Below are 16,248 nucleotides of genomic sequence, written 5' to 3' on the forward strand. Positions count from 1 at the left end.
AGGCAAACACACATACAGCCGCATCTCTACAAAGCATATTCACTGTGTACTGTGTCTGACATTTCAGTGAAAGTGCCAAAGATCTCTGAAAGCATTTGCAAGGAAAATTTTAAGCAACACTGAAACTAAAAGAAAGGCTTTCACAACAATTGTGTTTGTTCTAGATGCGTGTCGGTGTTCTGGAGGAAGGAAACGGCAACACTACGGTAAATTTATTTGTGCTAGATTACCACGCGCTTGGCTTTCTTCTTTTTTTAATTAGATCTGCTAGAGTATCTCAAAAGTATACACCTTAGACAAGAAAACAAAGTGGTCGTTTTAAGCAGATGGTCAAGACTCTCTAAGCCTTTATGCAAATGAAGTTTAAAGAAAGTTCAGCTAATTCCTTGGATTGGCAGCAGCTTTCCAGTAGAACACACACAACACGCAAATACACACAGTGGCTTTAGGGTAGACACGCTGTGCAGCTGAATGTCTTTTTGTTTCTTTGAATTGGATGTCATCTTGGAGGGGAAGAGGTCAGAGATGACCGGTGTTGAGGGTTTAAATGTGAGGGTTACAAATTCAGACACACAGATTCAGTAAAAGGACTAGATGTTACAATCCCTGACAATGCATGGCTTTAAATGGAGAAAATCTTGAGGGATGGCTGTTATGAGGAAAAGCAGCCCAGAAACATTACCAGCGGCACACATCGTTGTGTGCCTCAACTTTTGTTCTTTTACCCAAGCTAATCTGCCATTTTTCCTTGGCTAGGTTTAGGGATTAGAGATCTGATAAAAATTATTATACTGAAATTTGGGACACATCGTCAGTAGTGGACCTTGGATTCATTGGGTGTTTCGGCCATTTGTCACTGGACACCCTCATCCAAGGAGGCCCTGCCAGGGTTGATCAGGCCCTGGAGTGTGTCACTGGTTTATGTTAAAATTGTTATTTCTCTTCTTCTTTCTGCTGTTTAGTTTTCTATAGTTTATTCTATCTATTCACTGCAACTAAGAAATACTTACCTCTTTAACATTTATGGAGCCTCATTTCTTCAAAGGGACAGAAAAGGTGATAGAGAGAAGTAAGACAAGTAAGTAAGATAAGATAGGAGAGAGCAGAGAGGAGAGCCGAAAGGGGGGCGCCCGATCTGGCTTCCCACACCTCCCCATCGGATCGGGCTGTACGAATGTGTACAGTGTACAAATGTATTCTTAATGGACCAGTTTCACTTTCTATAACATTGTTGCTTGCAGTGCAAAGTTACGAGATAACAGTTGCTTGTCATAATAATCCACCATGAAGCAAAACACAGTTTATCCGTCATTATGAATGGACCGATTTCACTTTTGCTATAAAGCCATAAAACAAAGACATTCTATGAACATCTTAGAGCCAGTAAGCCCAACTCCAATCAATGGAAAAGCTTCAAAGAGGAAAAGGTGGAAAGGAGCCCTGTGACCTTAAGCTGAAAGGCTGACAGAGGCGAGCTAAATAAAAGACAGTCTTAACACAGACCCTACAAAAACTAGACCGAGCAAATTTAAGGCAAAGACAAGAAACAAATACATAAACTATTGGATATTCATTTAAATAAATAAAAATGTCATTAAAACCAGAATCAATGCTATTTAGCCTGAAACAGAAAAAGCTGAGCGTCAGATTATTGGATTATTAGGATACCAGAAACTGAAAACAACTTGAAGAACTGAGAAGGATAAGAGTGACAACAACAATTGAGAGTGGTAAACACAGAAAGGCCTGGCAGGGTCAGTTCTCAGAACAACAAGAGAGACAGACAAGATCTAAGGCAGAGAAAGAGGCAGAGGGCATATTGGTTTATTTGTGAAGAGAGAAGAAACTGGACAGGAGAAAGAGGTGCTTCTCTTATTAAAAACAAGGAGGTGTGAATTTTTCTGCTTACCTTTTGAAGCTCTGTTGCTACATTACACTGCCCTCAAAGTCTTTACAGTCCATTACATGTGGTTTAGTCAATTTCACAAACGCTGTTTTTATGAATCTGTAAAGACAGATTAGCAATAGCAGGCTTAAAATATGCACGACAGCAGCCCAAAATCATTCGACTGGGCATCTGTGATTTTCTGTTGGGTTGTATCAAAGCTTATATAGCAAGGCATGCATACCAAAATTAAAGTTAGGAACAATTCCTGCAAGTTGAAAATGAAACACAGTTGTCCACAGTTGTGAAATGGAATGGAGTACATCAGAAAAAGATCATAAAGAATATTTGAAATGGTTGTTATAAAAGTGAAAACATGATTTGCTCTTACTCTGCACTCTACACAGAGCAATTTTTGTTCTTCTGGATGAAAATACTTCAGTCATTTAGTAGTGGTGTTGTACTACTTAAATGAAGCATGAAGAGTTTCACCTAGAATATTCTGTCGGTGGATGTTTGTTCATTTTAAAAGAAAAGTTTTGTTTTTTTTTCAAATTAAAACTCTTAATAGCTTCTCGAAATAAGTGCTTGCAGAGGTTTTGAGCAAATAACTGACAAGTCTTCAGAATAAGAGGCCAACCTGTGCGTGACTGTGTCAACCGCTGCTCAAGACTCCTTCAAATGATTGCATAATTATAGTCTCAGGAACTCTGACACATCATGACATTTCATTCCTGCTTTTCACCCAGGATGGCATTTGCATTATTCTCAGGAAAAGAACTAAAAAAGTTATCTTAGGTTTACAGGTGCACATGAGGTCTCTGTGTTCTGTTTGTTTGGAAATGCATTTGTAAAGTACTTTAGCAAAATATCTTCAACCCAGTACAAAGCATGTGCAGAGCAGCCCTGCTTGAACAGTGCGTGCAGCGTGCCTGGACTTGGAAGTTTTAAGAGATGCCAGGGATCAAAGTTGACTTATTGATCAGTTCTGGAGTAAGGCTAGGCTACAAGTATGGACAACCTTTTTTTTTTTTTTATTCCACCCAGTAAAGACTCAGACATTGTGCAAAAAAGTGGTGCAGCAAATAAAAACAATAGTTAAAAGAAGAAGGGAACAAAAGTCAATAAATCAGGTTAAACGCAAACTAGTTGGAATGTCAATTAAATGGAATTTCACTTTTAAAAAATATATTTATATTTAAGACAAATTAGCTCATTAGGAGTGTTCTCCAACAAAAACCCATCCTATAAAAAAAATGACAATATTTCTCTAATTAAAGTCCACCCACTCAATAATAATCGTGATGAGTGAAAAATCTATTAAAGATATTTGGCGTGTCGCAGAGAGCTCAGCTGCCTTAAACACACTTGATGTATTAGTTTTTTAATAAAGACGCTGACATTGATTTTTATTTGTGGCTCACGCAGAAATTTGTCTGTGTGCTCTGGGCTAAATGCATAACTAAAATTAATTCTGTTTCACTGCATGGTGTTTTTTTTATTGAGATGTACCCTTCTGACTCCCCTACGTGTTGGAGTTGATGCATTCAAGGAGACACAGCTGAAAACCAGTTAAACTACAAAGAGGCCGGACAAGGTTCAATGTCTTTGAAAACTGCACTGATTAAGATTTATTTCCCAGCCCACACAAATCTATCTTTCCCTTAACTGCCTGGGTGTAAATGCAAAAACTAAAGATTTTAAACCAATTTCCAAAATTGAGAAAAACTTGGCATATGAGTACTTCTACCTTTCCTTAGCTGTTCTAACTAAAGACAAGGGAGTATTCATTGTGACTAATAATCTTAGAATTAATAGGATGAAAGTCCTTGTTAGAAAAGTGCCTTTTTAAAAAATGCCGTCCACAGCCTCCCTTAAGCCATAAGAACAGACTTCACATTTCAGTCTTCTTAATTAGAGAGTAGATTATCATTATTTTTTTAAAGAAGCAGTTTGCTTGGATCACTTATTAACCATGAAACACTATTACCCTGAAGTGTGCAATTACACTCGACCGGGTCATTAGAAAGTGTATATGTTACACCACTATTTGGATGACATGAGACTGCAGCCGTGGGTGTGCAATGAGCACGAAAAGCAAGAGCAAAGAAGTCTGATTTTCTTTTGTTTTCTGTTGGAAAACGGGGGAAATCCAGCAGACAACAAGAGAATTTCCCGGTGAGATAGCCCAACATAAAGCAATAAAGCTACACGGGAATTGCCTCAAAACATCCTGCAGTGGCCAAGTCGGAGTCCAAACCGCACTCCAATTAAGAACAGTGGCAGGACTTGAAAATTGCCTTTTATTCACCATCCCCAGTGCAAGCTGACAGCTCCAGAGCAGTTTTACAAGGAAGAATGGGGTGAAATGCTTGTCCAAACCCTCTAGCTGCAGTGAGTTCAAACTTTGAAGTGGTGAATAGCATGTTTACATAATTTAGTTTTACAGCTGTGCTTAATTTGTATCATGTCATTAAGTTGTGAAGACGTTACATTAATTCATTTTCTTTGTCTCACTGAAAAAAAGCTTAATCGCCTACCTTCTAGACCTTTTTTCCTACTTAAACTCACGTGTGTGTCACGTGGTTTTTTTTCGACACATCTATTGTTGCTCCAGCTATTCAAACAGCCTTTATTTGTTTATTAAATCGTTAATTTCTATTAATATTTTTGTCCTGTCTTTATTATATTACATGTATCTATATTAATCAAAATAGAATTGCAAAATGTTACCGATCGACGTTCCACGGATGTAGTTTTATTTTGGAGATCGTCACCGGAAGTGCGTTGTTGTATTCCCGCATTTTGACAATTTAAATTGATCGTGGAGCACTTACAGCCACCATGCACACGCCCGCGGGATCCCTACCTGTTATGCGATGGCACTGACAAAAAATATTTTCTCGTCTAATTTGTCTCGCTTTGCATTTTTTGTTTGACATTGCCGAGCCGGATTTCTTTTATTAATTTGTTTATTTTGCTCTAGAACTATATTTGTGGATGGGGAGCTGGCACTTAATTTGCGGAGAAGGATTTAGCTGGAGCGCTTTTACGCATCTGAAATATTGGCGTGTCGTTGAAGATCCCATTTTACAACAATAAAGAAAGGAAAAATCTTCCCGTTGACGAGAAACTGCTTTATATGGGCTGCACGATGAAGTACGGACCGGTGGTTCTATCGGCTGGGCTTACAGGTTTGCTCAGTTTTTGCTTCCTCGCCGTAGCGATTGGGACTGATTATTGGTACATAATTGATGTGAACAAACCCAACTACACAGGTTCAGATGACCTGAGTTCCCATTCTGGACTGTGGAGAATTATTGAAGGTATGTCAGTTTAACTTCATCTTTAATGAGCTGTTATTGGGGTCTTTACAGCTGTGCGACTTGTTAAAAATCAGCCATCATATTCGCATAACTTTTGCCCTGCGTCTCACAGAGGTAATTTTGAGAAGTCTCCTCAAAAAATTATAAAAGTTCATTCTGATTTGTGCAGATTTCAAATTGGCACACTAATAGAATCCCTTAATTTCACTCTAGTTGGTTACATGCAGTGCTGCAGAGGTTTAACATTGTCTTTAGTTTCTGATGGATCAACAGCAGTCCCTCATTTAATCCTCACTGGTCTAATCTTAGGTGAACTTGATGCACGGAGAAGCTGATATCCCAGTGCCTTTATATTGGAAATGAGAAGCATGGGGATATTCTAAATGACGGACTACTCAAATTCTTGCAACATTACCTTGAATCCACTGAAATTCAATTTTCATGCAGTGAAATGAAGCCTGAAATGTTCTAATTGTGGAATACAGTTTGGGTAGGAAAATGGCTTTTAACAGTAGCAACTTTTACCCCACACATACCAGTTTCTGCAGCCACCTGCAGGAGAACACACAGGAGACCAAGGAGAGCTTGTGAAGGATGGTTTTGGCACAGCTGCAATATAATGTGCTTCCAGCTTGAGGTCCCAAATGTGTTCTATTTGTTTCGGGCGGCACCCACAGTTCATGCAATAAATGCCAAGTAATGATCCAACATGAAACTAATCAGGCAGTGCTCACCTGGAGATTCCCTAGCAAAAAGGGAAACTATTATTTATTTTCTAATATTGTCTACTATTCCCACACTTAATACCACATTTTTTCACATCTAAGAGCAATTTTGCAAAGTCCCAGGGCTCTGCCACTGGTCCTGTCATGTGTAACCTTTTCATTTGACATTTTCAGGAGCAAACTGGAGTTCAGTCACCCCCTCTTTCACAGCAAATATGTCCAACCTGACAGAGGCAGAAAGGCACCTTGTCGGTGAGTGGGTTCCTTGATCAAGTGATGCATTTTAAAATGGTAATGGTAGCCACACGGGAGTATGTTCTTGGCAGTAAGGATTAGAGGTCTGATTGGAAGCCCAAAACATCTGCATTTGCAAGATATGCTATGCAATTAATCACATCCTGCAAATTAACATGACGAGATTGGGGGGTTTTTTTTTCCCTCCAAGTGTGCTTTTGTAACTGCGCTTACTAGATAAAATCAGTTTTGTTAGGGTTTTCAGGAACACTTCCTGCTTGCAACGTTGACAAATAAAATGCAGTAATAAACTGTCCACTGTGGGAGAAGAACTCAATGGAGTCTCTGCTAGTTGATTTCAGTACTGACAATGGGAACAAAAAATCAGCAGGACCCTGGATGATGGGAGTCAATTGGAAAATCGCTGATTTAAAAAAAAAAAAAAAAATCTTTATATTTTTTCAAATGTGTGTGTTTGCAGGCTTGCACAAAGTAGTGGTCATTTTGTTGCCTCTCAGCCTCGTCCTCCTGGTGTTTGGCTGGATCTTTGGACTTGTCAGCTCATTGGCCTCCAGTCCAAAGTTGCTGGCTGCGTCAGCATCCTACTTTCTCCTCTGCAGTAAGTCCCCACAGAATTCCCTTTGTTTTCTTTTTCTGAGCCCAGATTCACACCGTGTGCTCTTGCTTGTTTATGTCGGCGTGCAAGACGCACAGCAAACGTGAAAACGCACGTGGGCGACACATCGTATTCTTACAGGTACGTTGCGCGTGCATCTAAGAGACCCTGAGAAGCGCGTTTTCAGCTGTTCTCTCTCACATCGGATTTGGTTGTGAGTAGAGGCTCCAGTAGTATCTAATTTCAGCCTTTATAGACATAAACTGTGTGCTTGAGCTGGCCGATGGCCAATGAGAAAACGGTGATTATAGTTATGTAAATATTTTATCTTGAAGAAGACGAATCGGCAGCAACGTATTAAATATCTCTGTGCGGACATTAAAAATCCCATTCAGCTTAATTGAGTTGAGTTAGGTAATGATCTTTTCACACAGACTGTTATTAGAGTGGTGAAGATGGGGATTTAATGGTGAAAATAAGGATCCAAGGCACAGAGCACTTTTGGACTGCTGTGAGCAGCACTTCTCTCTCCTTTCGGTCTGTTCCTTAGATTTTGTGAATAAACGATAAACAGCGTGACTATCTCCATTCAGATGCAGACATAATGGCACAGTGAGAGGTGGTATGACGGCATCATTTGAGGCGCCACGTGCTAAAAGAACATATTCACTGAGCTCTACCATGTTGAAGTGTTTGGTGGGAATAAAACTAGTTGTATGTCCAACCCAACTTAATCGGGTGCTAAATGCTCTTTAACTCGCCATCCCTGACAGTGAAGTCTGGCATGTCGAATTGAACCCACCCGAGAATAGTACGAGTAATTGTTTGGTGGATTGATAGCTAGTGAGTCCTGTTTCTTGTCCGCTCTATCCAGACAGCACATCTCTACAACTCCCAGTTGCAAGAGCATTAATTATAACTTTGGGCGGCGTACCGACTTGATTCTCCTAACACAGTTTGTAAAGGTGGGGGGGTGATGTGTGACAACAGCTTCAGTGTTTCCCTGTCACATTTGCATTAAATTAATCAGAATTGCAAGCTGGTTCCTGGTGAGCATGAACATAATTTTAGAAACCATACCACCAAACATTCTCAGCATGGAGACTGACGTAATTGATTGCAGCATGGAGGCTGATTGTTGATCACAATGAAGTGGCTCAAATTTACTGAAGAGCTTGTCATTGATTGAAAGATGCAGTCAGACTTCCTCCTGGAATTACCAGTGGGCACTTTCTGATGTCATTTTCCATCTGTCCTTTTTTGCAGGAATTGGTTGCGATAAATTCTATTACGCAGAAAGTTGCTCTTATTAAGAGTCAAATCAGAAATGCTCTCCTAAAAATGTAAGTGCAAATGTGTCATAATCACGCACAAATCACACGTGCTCTGCTTTTTGCTTTTTTTTTTTTTTTTTTTCCCCCTCCTCCCTTAAATGGCAGTGGAAGGGCCTGCTTTTGTCATCAATACTGTAACACAAATGGGGGGTTTTGTTTTTTTTTTTTGTTTTTTTTCCCCCTCTAGTGAAGGGTTCAGCTGTTGAGCAGCTTCCATAAATATCCATCAAAGAATCCATTTGATTAGGTCTGAACTCAAGTGGAATGAGATTGAATCTCTATTTGGTTGAAATTGAGGGTAAATGCGCAAATCTGTGACAGACATAGGACTTATTATACAGTGTGCCATCTCTGCTGACATGCTCAACCTCCAGTGTCACATAGAAACAGAGATAATTTAATGCTTTCTATCGAATGTCCTGTCCACGTGTGTACTCCAGGAGACCTGCAAGCACTAAGCTCTGCCACTTTCAAAACCACTGATCATATAAAAGAAAAGAAAGCGGGCATAATGGATGTCTGTGTTATTGTGCTTTCTCCCCTTATGCGGTGCATTCGCAGTAACTACGTATTTTAAGTTTGATATTTTGGTGAAGGTCTTCGTAATCCCACTCGCACCACATACTGCAGCACTGATGAATCTCTTTGGATTTTTCGGCGGGGGGAAACCTGCTATAAATATGAGCTATAGCAAAGCTGACATTTCTATCTCGGGCAATATGTAATAATGTCCTTCTTTAGCTGTTCAGCTCAAGGTTTAAAAAAAAAAAAAAATACATTCACTTCATTCACATGGTGGTATTTTAATTAGTATTGCTTTGTCAAGTAAGCTCAACAGATGTTTAGTAAATTCCTAGCGTGGCATCAGCGGTGTAACAGCATGAGTCTCACATAAAGTGGTGCACAGATAATGTACTGTACTTGGGAAATGCACACACTTTCTTTTTGCTGATGTGCAAATTAACCACAGTACATGCAAAGGAAGACCACAGCTGTGACTTTTTATTTGTTTTGGGGTTTTTCTTCTGCATTTAAATCATCAGTAATTAACTAGATTTAATTGCAATTGACGACTGCTCAGACTGGTTTTCCCTCCCTATGAGTCTGACTAAAGGTCGACCTGAATTGCTTATTTAATGGCTCAATGTTTTGAGGTTGACATTTAATGATGTTATTCTTGTCGGCTCGCCTCTGTGGCAATTGTTCTGTGGGACATTTCATCTGTCCGTTTGGGAACACAAGAAATCAAAAAATATTAGAAGCACACTTAAGGCCAGACTAAATTTGGAGCCGCCTTTGTGGGCACGTTTCCTGAGACTGATTTGAATTGGCCGGCGCTTTAAATTGGTACACGTGAGCGCGTTTATGTCTATATTATCTTAAACGGTCTACTGAGCAAAGCATGCATTGGGGGAAGTATTATTTGCTCATCAATGTGTCATTACTGTAATGACCTAACTGTAAAAGCCGATTAAGTGTGATGCATAAAGGTGATCATAGTGCTCAAGCGCTTTGTAATTTTCTTTCCCACTGATAGATCTGTTTCTCTGTTGCAGCTAAAAAGGGAATGTGTTAAAGTCTAATAAGGCCTTTGAGTTGATGAGCTGTCTGTCTGTGCTTCATCAGGTCTTTTCACCTTGTCTGGGGTTAGCGTCTACATCAAATACTCCAATCAGGCCATGGAGGAGTTCCAGCGAACTGTGCCCCCAGAGAATCTCGTCTATGTGAACGTGTCGTTTGGCTGGTCATTAGCCACAGCCTGGCTCTCCTACAGCCTGGAGGTGGCAACAGGCCTGCTGCTCATGCTGGCTGCCAGAATAACACAAATGAAGGGACATTATGACTCTGGTGTAGCCATTGCCATGTTATAGAGTCGCACATTCTGGTTTCTGAGTGAAACTACAGAAATCTTCAATTTTTATCGACTTGATTTTATTTATTTGACTAAAACAGTTGGTCACACAGGCCAGGGGCCAAGAAGATAAACCATTCTGCAAGCTGGCTTTACAAAACTGCAACTGTAGATACAGATGCTCTTGAACATCTGCTTCATCATTGTTTTCAGAGGCTAGCTGTGACATACTGTCCTTGTAGACCGTGATGTTGTAGAGTAAATCAAACCCAGACATGAAAACTAAGCTTACTCTTCTGAGTAGTTACTGTAAAGATTGGCAGTTTTATTTTCTTATTTATTTTTTTTAAATGTGTTCACATGTTTCAGGCTCGGTGCTGTATAATTTGGTAAGTTAAAGCTTTAAGCAAAGGACCAGTTATATTTTATGGTTTAATTGGTTTGATGCATGCTCGATAAGACTTGAGAGGACTCGAATATGGTTTAGTGTATTCAAGCATGTGTGCATCAGTAGTGTTAAGTACTTCATTCAAGTGGAAACGCTGCTGATTCTGCAAAAGTTAACCACCAGGCATTAAAAAGCCACCCGGGAGACTAGACGGTATCAGACTGTAGTTTCTATCCTTTCTAATACTTTATAAAAGAATTACTGCTACACCGTTTCTCCAAATGCCAGGGGAAATTTGCATTGCACAGCTTTTTAAAACCTCCAAAGAAATGATGTAGACGTCAAGTCATTTGGTGCTGAGAGTTTGACTACAGCAACATCGAAATGTTAGTTTGTGCGTCTGTGTGAAACACTTCTGTAGCTAACCCACCAGTCCTTACATTAATCATGGAAATGAGGTTAAAGATAAATGCACTCCTGGGGCAACTGCAAGTTATTTTCAGCAGTAAAGAATGTGCATGTGTCGCTGCCTGCTTTACTGTCGCCAATGACTCAATATTGTGAGATTCTGTCTGTTCTGGAAAGACTTTTCTCTGTAATTCAAATAAAGTGAACACTGTGAAAAACACAACATTAAGCATTTGCTGTAAGACTTTATGATGTCGTCGTCTTCCTTCTTTTTTTTTTTTTTTTTTTTTTTTTTAAAGCATTCATAACAGACCTTATGTTTTCATAACTGAGCAGCTGTGGCAGAAAATCCAGATTGATGTTTCACATAACTTGCAAACAGAATTAAAAAGGAGAATATTACCTGTGATTTGAATAAAATTTCACAAATGTGTGACGATTTGTGACAGTTTGATTATTTAAAGCCGCAACTGTTGTGAGGAAATTTGATCACTTTCTTGTGCGGAGTAAATCACAACTGAACACCAGTAGGGCCAAAGAAAACTGTAAGTAACACAGTAGAGGCTCCTTATGGCTTCATCTGGAGCAGGGATGAAGGGCACCCCTCAGCCTGAGCATGTCATCTGTCAGGAGTTGGTGGAGCCAAGCTGATCTTGGGAAAAAAAAAAAAAACTTCCATCCTGAATGAAATATGGCCTGTTTCAAAAGAGTGCTCATGCTTAACCAGAACCAGCAAGACTGCTTGCTGGACTCTGCTTTGTTAGACTCTTTTGCAATGGGTTATTTCAAAGGAAAGAAATACAGTGTAATCAAAAGTATTGTTGGCATGTCAGGTGGCATAAAGGCGACATGATTATAGGTGAGCTTTAAAATCGTGACTTTCCTGTTAGTGTACCTTCGAAAAAAGCACAATAAACATCTATATATGCCAAATCGTTCACCACTATAGTTTATATATAATTAATGCTGTCCATCTTTGCTGAGGACACCCTCTCCAAAAAAGTTCAAAATCTTCTCAAGCATTTTACGTCTTTTTTTTTTTTTTTTGTCTTGAAGTTATTAGAATGTGGGCATCTGGTTTCTTTTGGTAGAGTCTGTGAATATAAATGAAGCCCCCAGACAGAAAAGGAAGAGTATGGGGAGAGGGGGGAAAAAACTACTGGATATAGAGATGGCCTCAGAGGAATTCAGAGATGCCTGAACAATATGCTGCAACGCTGCTGTCCATAAAAGATGCATTCATTCATATGCAAAGCATCCTTGCAGAGTCAAATCTCTGTGTAATTGGTTATGATTATATAACACCGACTCAGGATAGTTAGTACTTTACTAACATTTACTTTGATAATTGCTGGAACAGCAGAAATAATACACTGCTCAAAAAAGAAATGAAGGACGATTATGCAAACACATCAGATCTCACTAGACAAAAAAAAATCATTCTGGATATCAATACTGATATGTATCAGCTGGAGCCACGAGTACTGTGTTAGCAACAAAAGGATACCACTGACTTTGATGTAAAATGATTATTCTCAACCTACACAGGGCTAAATACAAAGACATCCCGAAAAAAAAAAGTGGAAAAAATAGATGCACCAAGCTCGCAACTCAAAATGGTACTCAGTAGTTTGTGTGGCCCCCATGTGCTGGACAATGAGTCCTAATGAGACAACGGATGGTGCCCTGGGAGAGGGGTGGTCTCCTCCAAAATCTGGACCAGGGCATCACTGAGCTCCTGCACTGTTTGAGGTCCAAAGTTGTTATATTGGATTTAGTTCAGGTGAGCGTGGAGGCCGGTCAAGGGTATCAATTCCTTCATCCTTAAGGAACTGCCGCATGAGGCCAGGAAGAACTAAGGACCCACTGCACCAACGCAGGGCCTGATAATACGTTTAAGGATTTCATTCTGGTACCTAATAGAGGTCAAGGTGCCTCGCCAGACCATCACTGATCCACCACCAAACTGGTCACACTGAACAATGCTACAGGCAGTTCAATAAGAAGAGATTGTTAGAAGGAATTGAACATGGTTTATTGATTTACAGAATTCAGTTTGCGGTTCAAGTCCCAGAGCCCGTCACAGCAGAATGGGAGTTGTGACATTCCCACCAACAGAGTCTAGATGCTGGTGGAGATAAAGATGGAGACTTGAATTGAGACTGAGTGACGGGAGAGGAGGTGATGTGGAGAAGATTGGTTTCACCAAGGCATCTGCAAGGAAGAATTACAGATGCACAGTGAGATTTAAAGTACACGGCATGAAGGCTGATTGGCCCGAAGGAGGCCAACAGAAAGCTGATTGGACTAGACCAGTGATGTCACAATCAGCTCGAAATGTGGGAAAGTGGAAGGGATGTAAAGCTTAGATTAGCCGCCAACACCTGGGAAGCAGACAGATGTGTGACTACAGATCTTCCTTATTGAAGTTACGTATCATGGAGAAGATCACAATGTTCTCCACAGCTTCTTCGGACCCATTCACGTCTGTCACATGTGCTCAGGACGAACCTGCTCTCATCTGTGAAAAGAATAGGGTACCAGTGATGGACCTGCAAATTCTGGTAACCTCTGCTGCAAGCCCAAATAGACTCTGGGATACTGGGCAGCGTACAGGGCCCACAAGGTGAAGTCAGGCGCTCAGGCCAACCTCGTGAAGTCAGTTTTTGATTGACCGGTCAGAGACATTCACACCAGTGCCCTGCTGAAGCTTGTTTTGCAGAGCTCTGGTGCTCCTGAAACAGATATTGATCCTGGTGAGGACCTTAAGGACCTTCTGCTGCTCTGCTAATTTTTTTATAGACACGTTCCCAGTATTGATACATTGCAAAGAAATATAAACCATACAAGTTAAAAAGCTTCATTTTTGTTCAAAGAGAAAATGTGTTTACAGTAAAAAATCGAATGCATAAAACAACCTGAACTATCTGAAAGAAAACTCTAAAGGCTATTCATTATACTGCACATCCTCAGCTTTTAGCAGCCTACCTTCAACATAACTATAATAAGGGTCTTCCACTGGTTGCTTTCATAAACTGTGGCACAAGGAAAAAAAAGTGATGGCCATAACATAAAATGCAATTTTGGCTAATAGTTTTGTAAGTGGAATTTTCAACCCCAGGATATGGACCTGCATTAAACACACTTCAAAATTATACAGCTCAGCACTCTAATGGGTAAAGGAGGGCAGAAGGCTTCGCTAAGGGTGCTCATGACAGAGATAGATGCTTAAGCATTAAAACGTGTGCTTGCGTTTGCCTAAATGTGATTTGTAACATGATCTCATGTGCGTCGGCGAGTCAATCAAAACCCAAACCATGAAACATTGTGTCCACTCAGCTGTTTGTTTAGCAGCTACTGGACCAGTTTCAGATGATACAGAGAGCAGAAAGCTATAAAAGGGGAACCAAAGCACAGTGGCTCAGTCTTGCAACCCTCTTTTATATATTAGGGCTGCTGAAATTCCATTAAACTTTTATGGAACATAATAATTCAATCCGCACTGGCAGAAGAACGCCAAAGCTGGTGCGAATCCATTACTCTTCGGGTTGCGGCCTTGTCCTAGACAGAGTGCAATAATTTTGTCATAGACAACCTTTAGGCATTGAGTTTTAAGAATCCATTTTTTTTTCTAACAGAAACGCTTTCTTTGATCAAAAGCGAGGCTGTTTTCTAAAACTTTCAAATATATTATCAATCAGTAAATTGATCCCATTCAAGAAGTCCTTGTGTGAGATTGATTTGCCGTGTCTTTGTAAACATTTGTCTTGTCATTGAAGTTCTGTTCTGGCCATGTTTCCAAGTTTAATCAGGCTTGTGTTTTTGTTTACGCCTGCACAGTTTGGCAAAAGTTTCTGGCTAATATGACGTAGTTCCAACTATTTAGAAATTATAAACATCTGAACCCACTACTCAGGGGATCCAGGGGCTTATTTATGCAGGAAGTATTTTACTGGGATGGTTTCAGTCCACATATCCAATTAGAAGTAAGGGTCACTGCCTATCTGCACAAAATTGTTCTGAATAATCAGCTTTATTTCACAATGAGGCTCTTCTATACAGATAAGAGTGGCTTGTCTAACAATACCTGTCTATAGGGCACGAGGGATCACTGAATGATTTGAGGGTTATGAAATTATGTGAATCATGTGCTACAACCCTCACAAACAGTCACCAAATCTCAGCCTAAATTGACACCTATGGAAGGTTTTCTACTGAGGTGTTAGTCAACAAAACACAGACAGATCGGGGAGCAGGTGATAGCCCAGCACCTTACTAAGACACCTTATTTACTGTTGCTGTGAACAGTGAAGTTTCCATAATATAGTACATATTTCCCAAATATAGCACGATAACTCAGGCACGGTGGTTAGCACTGTTGCTGCACAGCAAGGACCAAGAAGGTCCTGAGTTCAATTCCACCATCAGGCCGGGGTCTTTCTGTGTGGAGTTTGCATGTTCTCCCAGTGTTTGCGTGGGTTCCCTCCAGGTACTCCGGCTTCCTCCTACCAGAGGACATGCAGTTAGTGGGGAGTGCAGTTGCCCATAGGAGTAAATGCGAACACAAATGGTTGTCTGTCCCTGTGTGTTAGCCCTGCAACAGACTGACGACCTGTCCAGGGTGTACCCCGCCTCTCACCCTATGACAGCTGGGATAGGCTCCAGCGCCCCCCGTGACCCTGAAAAGGATAAGTGGAAGCAAAAGGATGGATGGAACTCAGACATAATGTAATCCAACCATAACAGTTCTGTATTTTAAAGAAAGAGTAATTCAAAGAAAGATAGGAGACCATGTTGCACACAGGGGACAGGAGCTGTAAGACATAAATTAAACTGTTTCATCCATCGATTTCCCACGCTGTATGAAACTAGTGTGTTGTGCCTCTAGTCATTGCTTTCTTTCTGTAGTCTATCATTATAATGAATCTTCCACCCACTCTAATGTTACAGAAAAGCGAATACATCACGAGTCAAGCACAGCAACAGTCTTACTCACTGGGTATTGTCATACTGCTGGAGTGCCCTTGAAACGAAGCAAATTCGAGAACCGCACAGTGAAAAAAGGTCCAATTAACCAGCTGTGGAAGATTTAAAATGTATCAAGCCATTTTTGTGACACGTGCAAGACTGGAGGAGAGTGTTTTTATTAGTAAATGTTCCTCCATGGTTTGCCAGCTGTTGTTAAGTGTCAACACATTAAACAAAGAAAAAAGAATATAAAATAACATACTATTAAAAACGACCGTTGCGATGGAAAAGAAGGGCATTATGCAGCTACGACCGTGTTTATTTATTTATTTATTTTTCATTTCACATGGAGTAAAGATATTGAGCCACCACAATCGATCACATTCAGGGGTCCCCTGTAATTACAAGGGGGAGAAAAATGTTTTATGTGCCCAAACAAAGACCTCTCTTTGATATACAGCCTCAAGCTGTTAAGTGAAAGGCCCCCAGCACAGACACCAAACTGTGGAGTC

General features: G+C 40.3%; 1 protein-coding gene across 2 annotated transcripts; it reads left to right on the plus strand.

Moving 5' to 3' along the window:
• The first annotated feature begins 4,689 nt into the window (after positions 1–4,689).
• LOC102308205 (transmembrane protein 235) lies at positions 4,690–11,201 on the plus strand. Of its 2 annotated transcripts, XM_005936162.3 has the most exons (5): positions 4,690–5,079; positions 5,164–5,211; positions 6,111–6,188; positions 6,652–6,789; positions 9,747–11,201. In XM_005936162.3, the coding sequence occupies exons 1-5, from the start codon at positions 5,028–5,030 to the stop codon at positions 9,989–9,991; spliced, it is 561 nt and encodes a 186-aa protein (XP_005936224.1). In that variant the 5' UTR covers positions 4,690–5,027; the 3' UTR covers positions 9,992–11,201. The 2 variants fall into 2 exon arrangements, with proteins under 2 accessions (XP_005936224.1, XP_005936223.1); XM_005936161.3 differs by having other exon boundaries at positions 4,690–5,211.
• Positions 11,202–16,248: the final 5,047 nt, after the last annotated feature.

This window comes from Haplochromis burtoni, unplaced genomic scaffold (genome assembly GCF_018398535.1).
Source record: "Haplochromis burtoni strain Fernald_Lab_line unplaced genomic scaffold, NCSU_Asbu1 Contig_209, whole genome shotgun sequence".
Lineage (NCBI taxonomy): Eukaryota > Metazoa > Chordata > Actinopteri > Cichliformes > Cichlidae > Haplochromis > Haplochromis burtoni.

Coding starts and splice junctions, on each gene's coding strand:
- LOC102308205 (XM_005936161.3), top strand. CDS start 5,028: ATGGGCTGCACGATGAAGTACGGACCGGTGGTTCTATCGGCTGGGCTT. Junction 5,212..6,110: donor ACTGTGGAGAATTATTGAAG/GTATGTCAGTTT, acceptor TGACATTTTCAG/GAGCAAACTGGAGTTCAGTC. Junction 6,790..9,746: donor ATCCTACTTTCTCCTCTGCA/GTAAGTCCCCAC, acceptor GTGCTTCATCAG/GTCTTTTCACCTTGTCTGGG.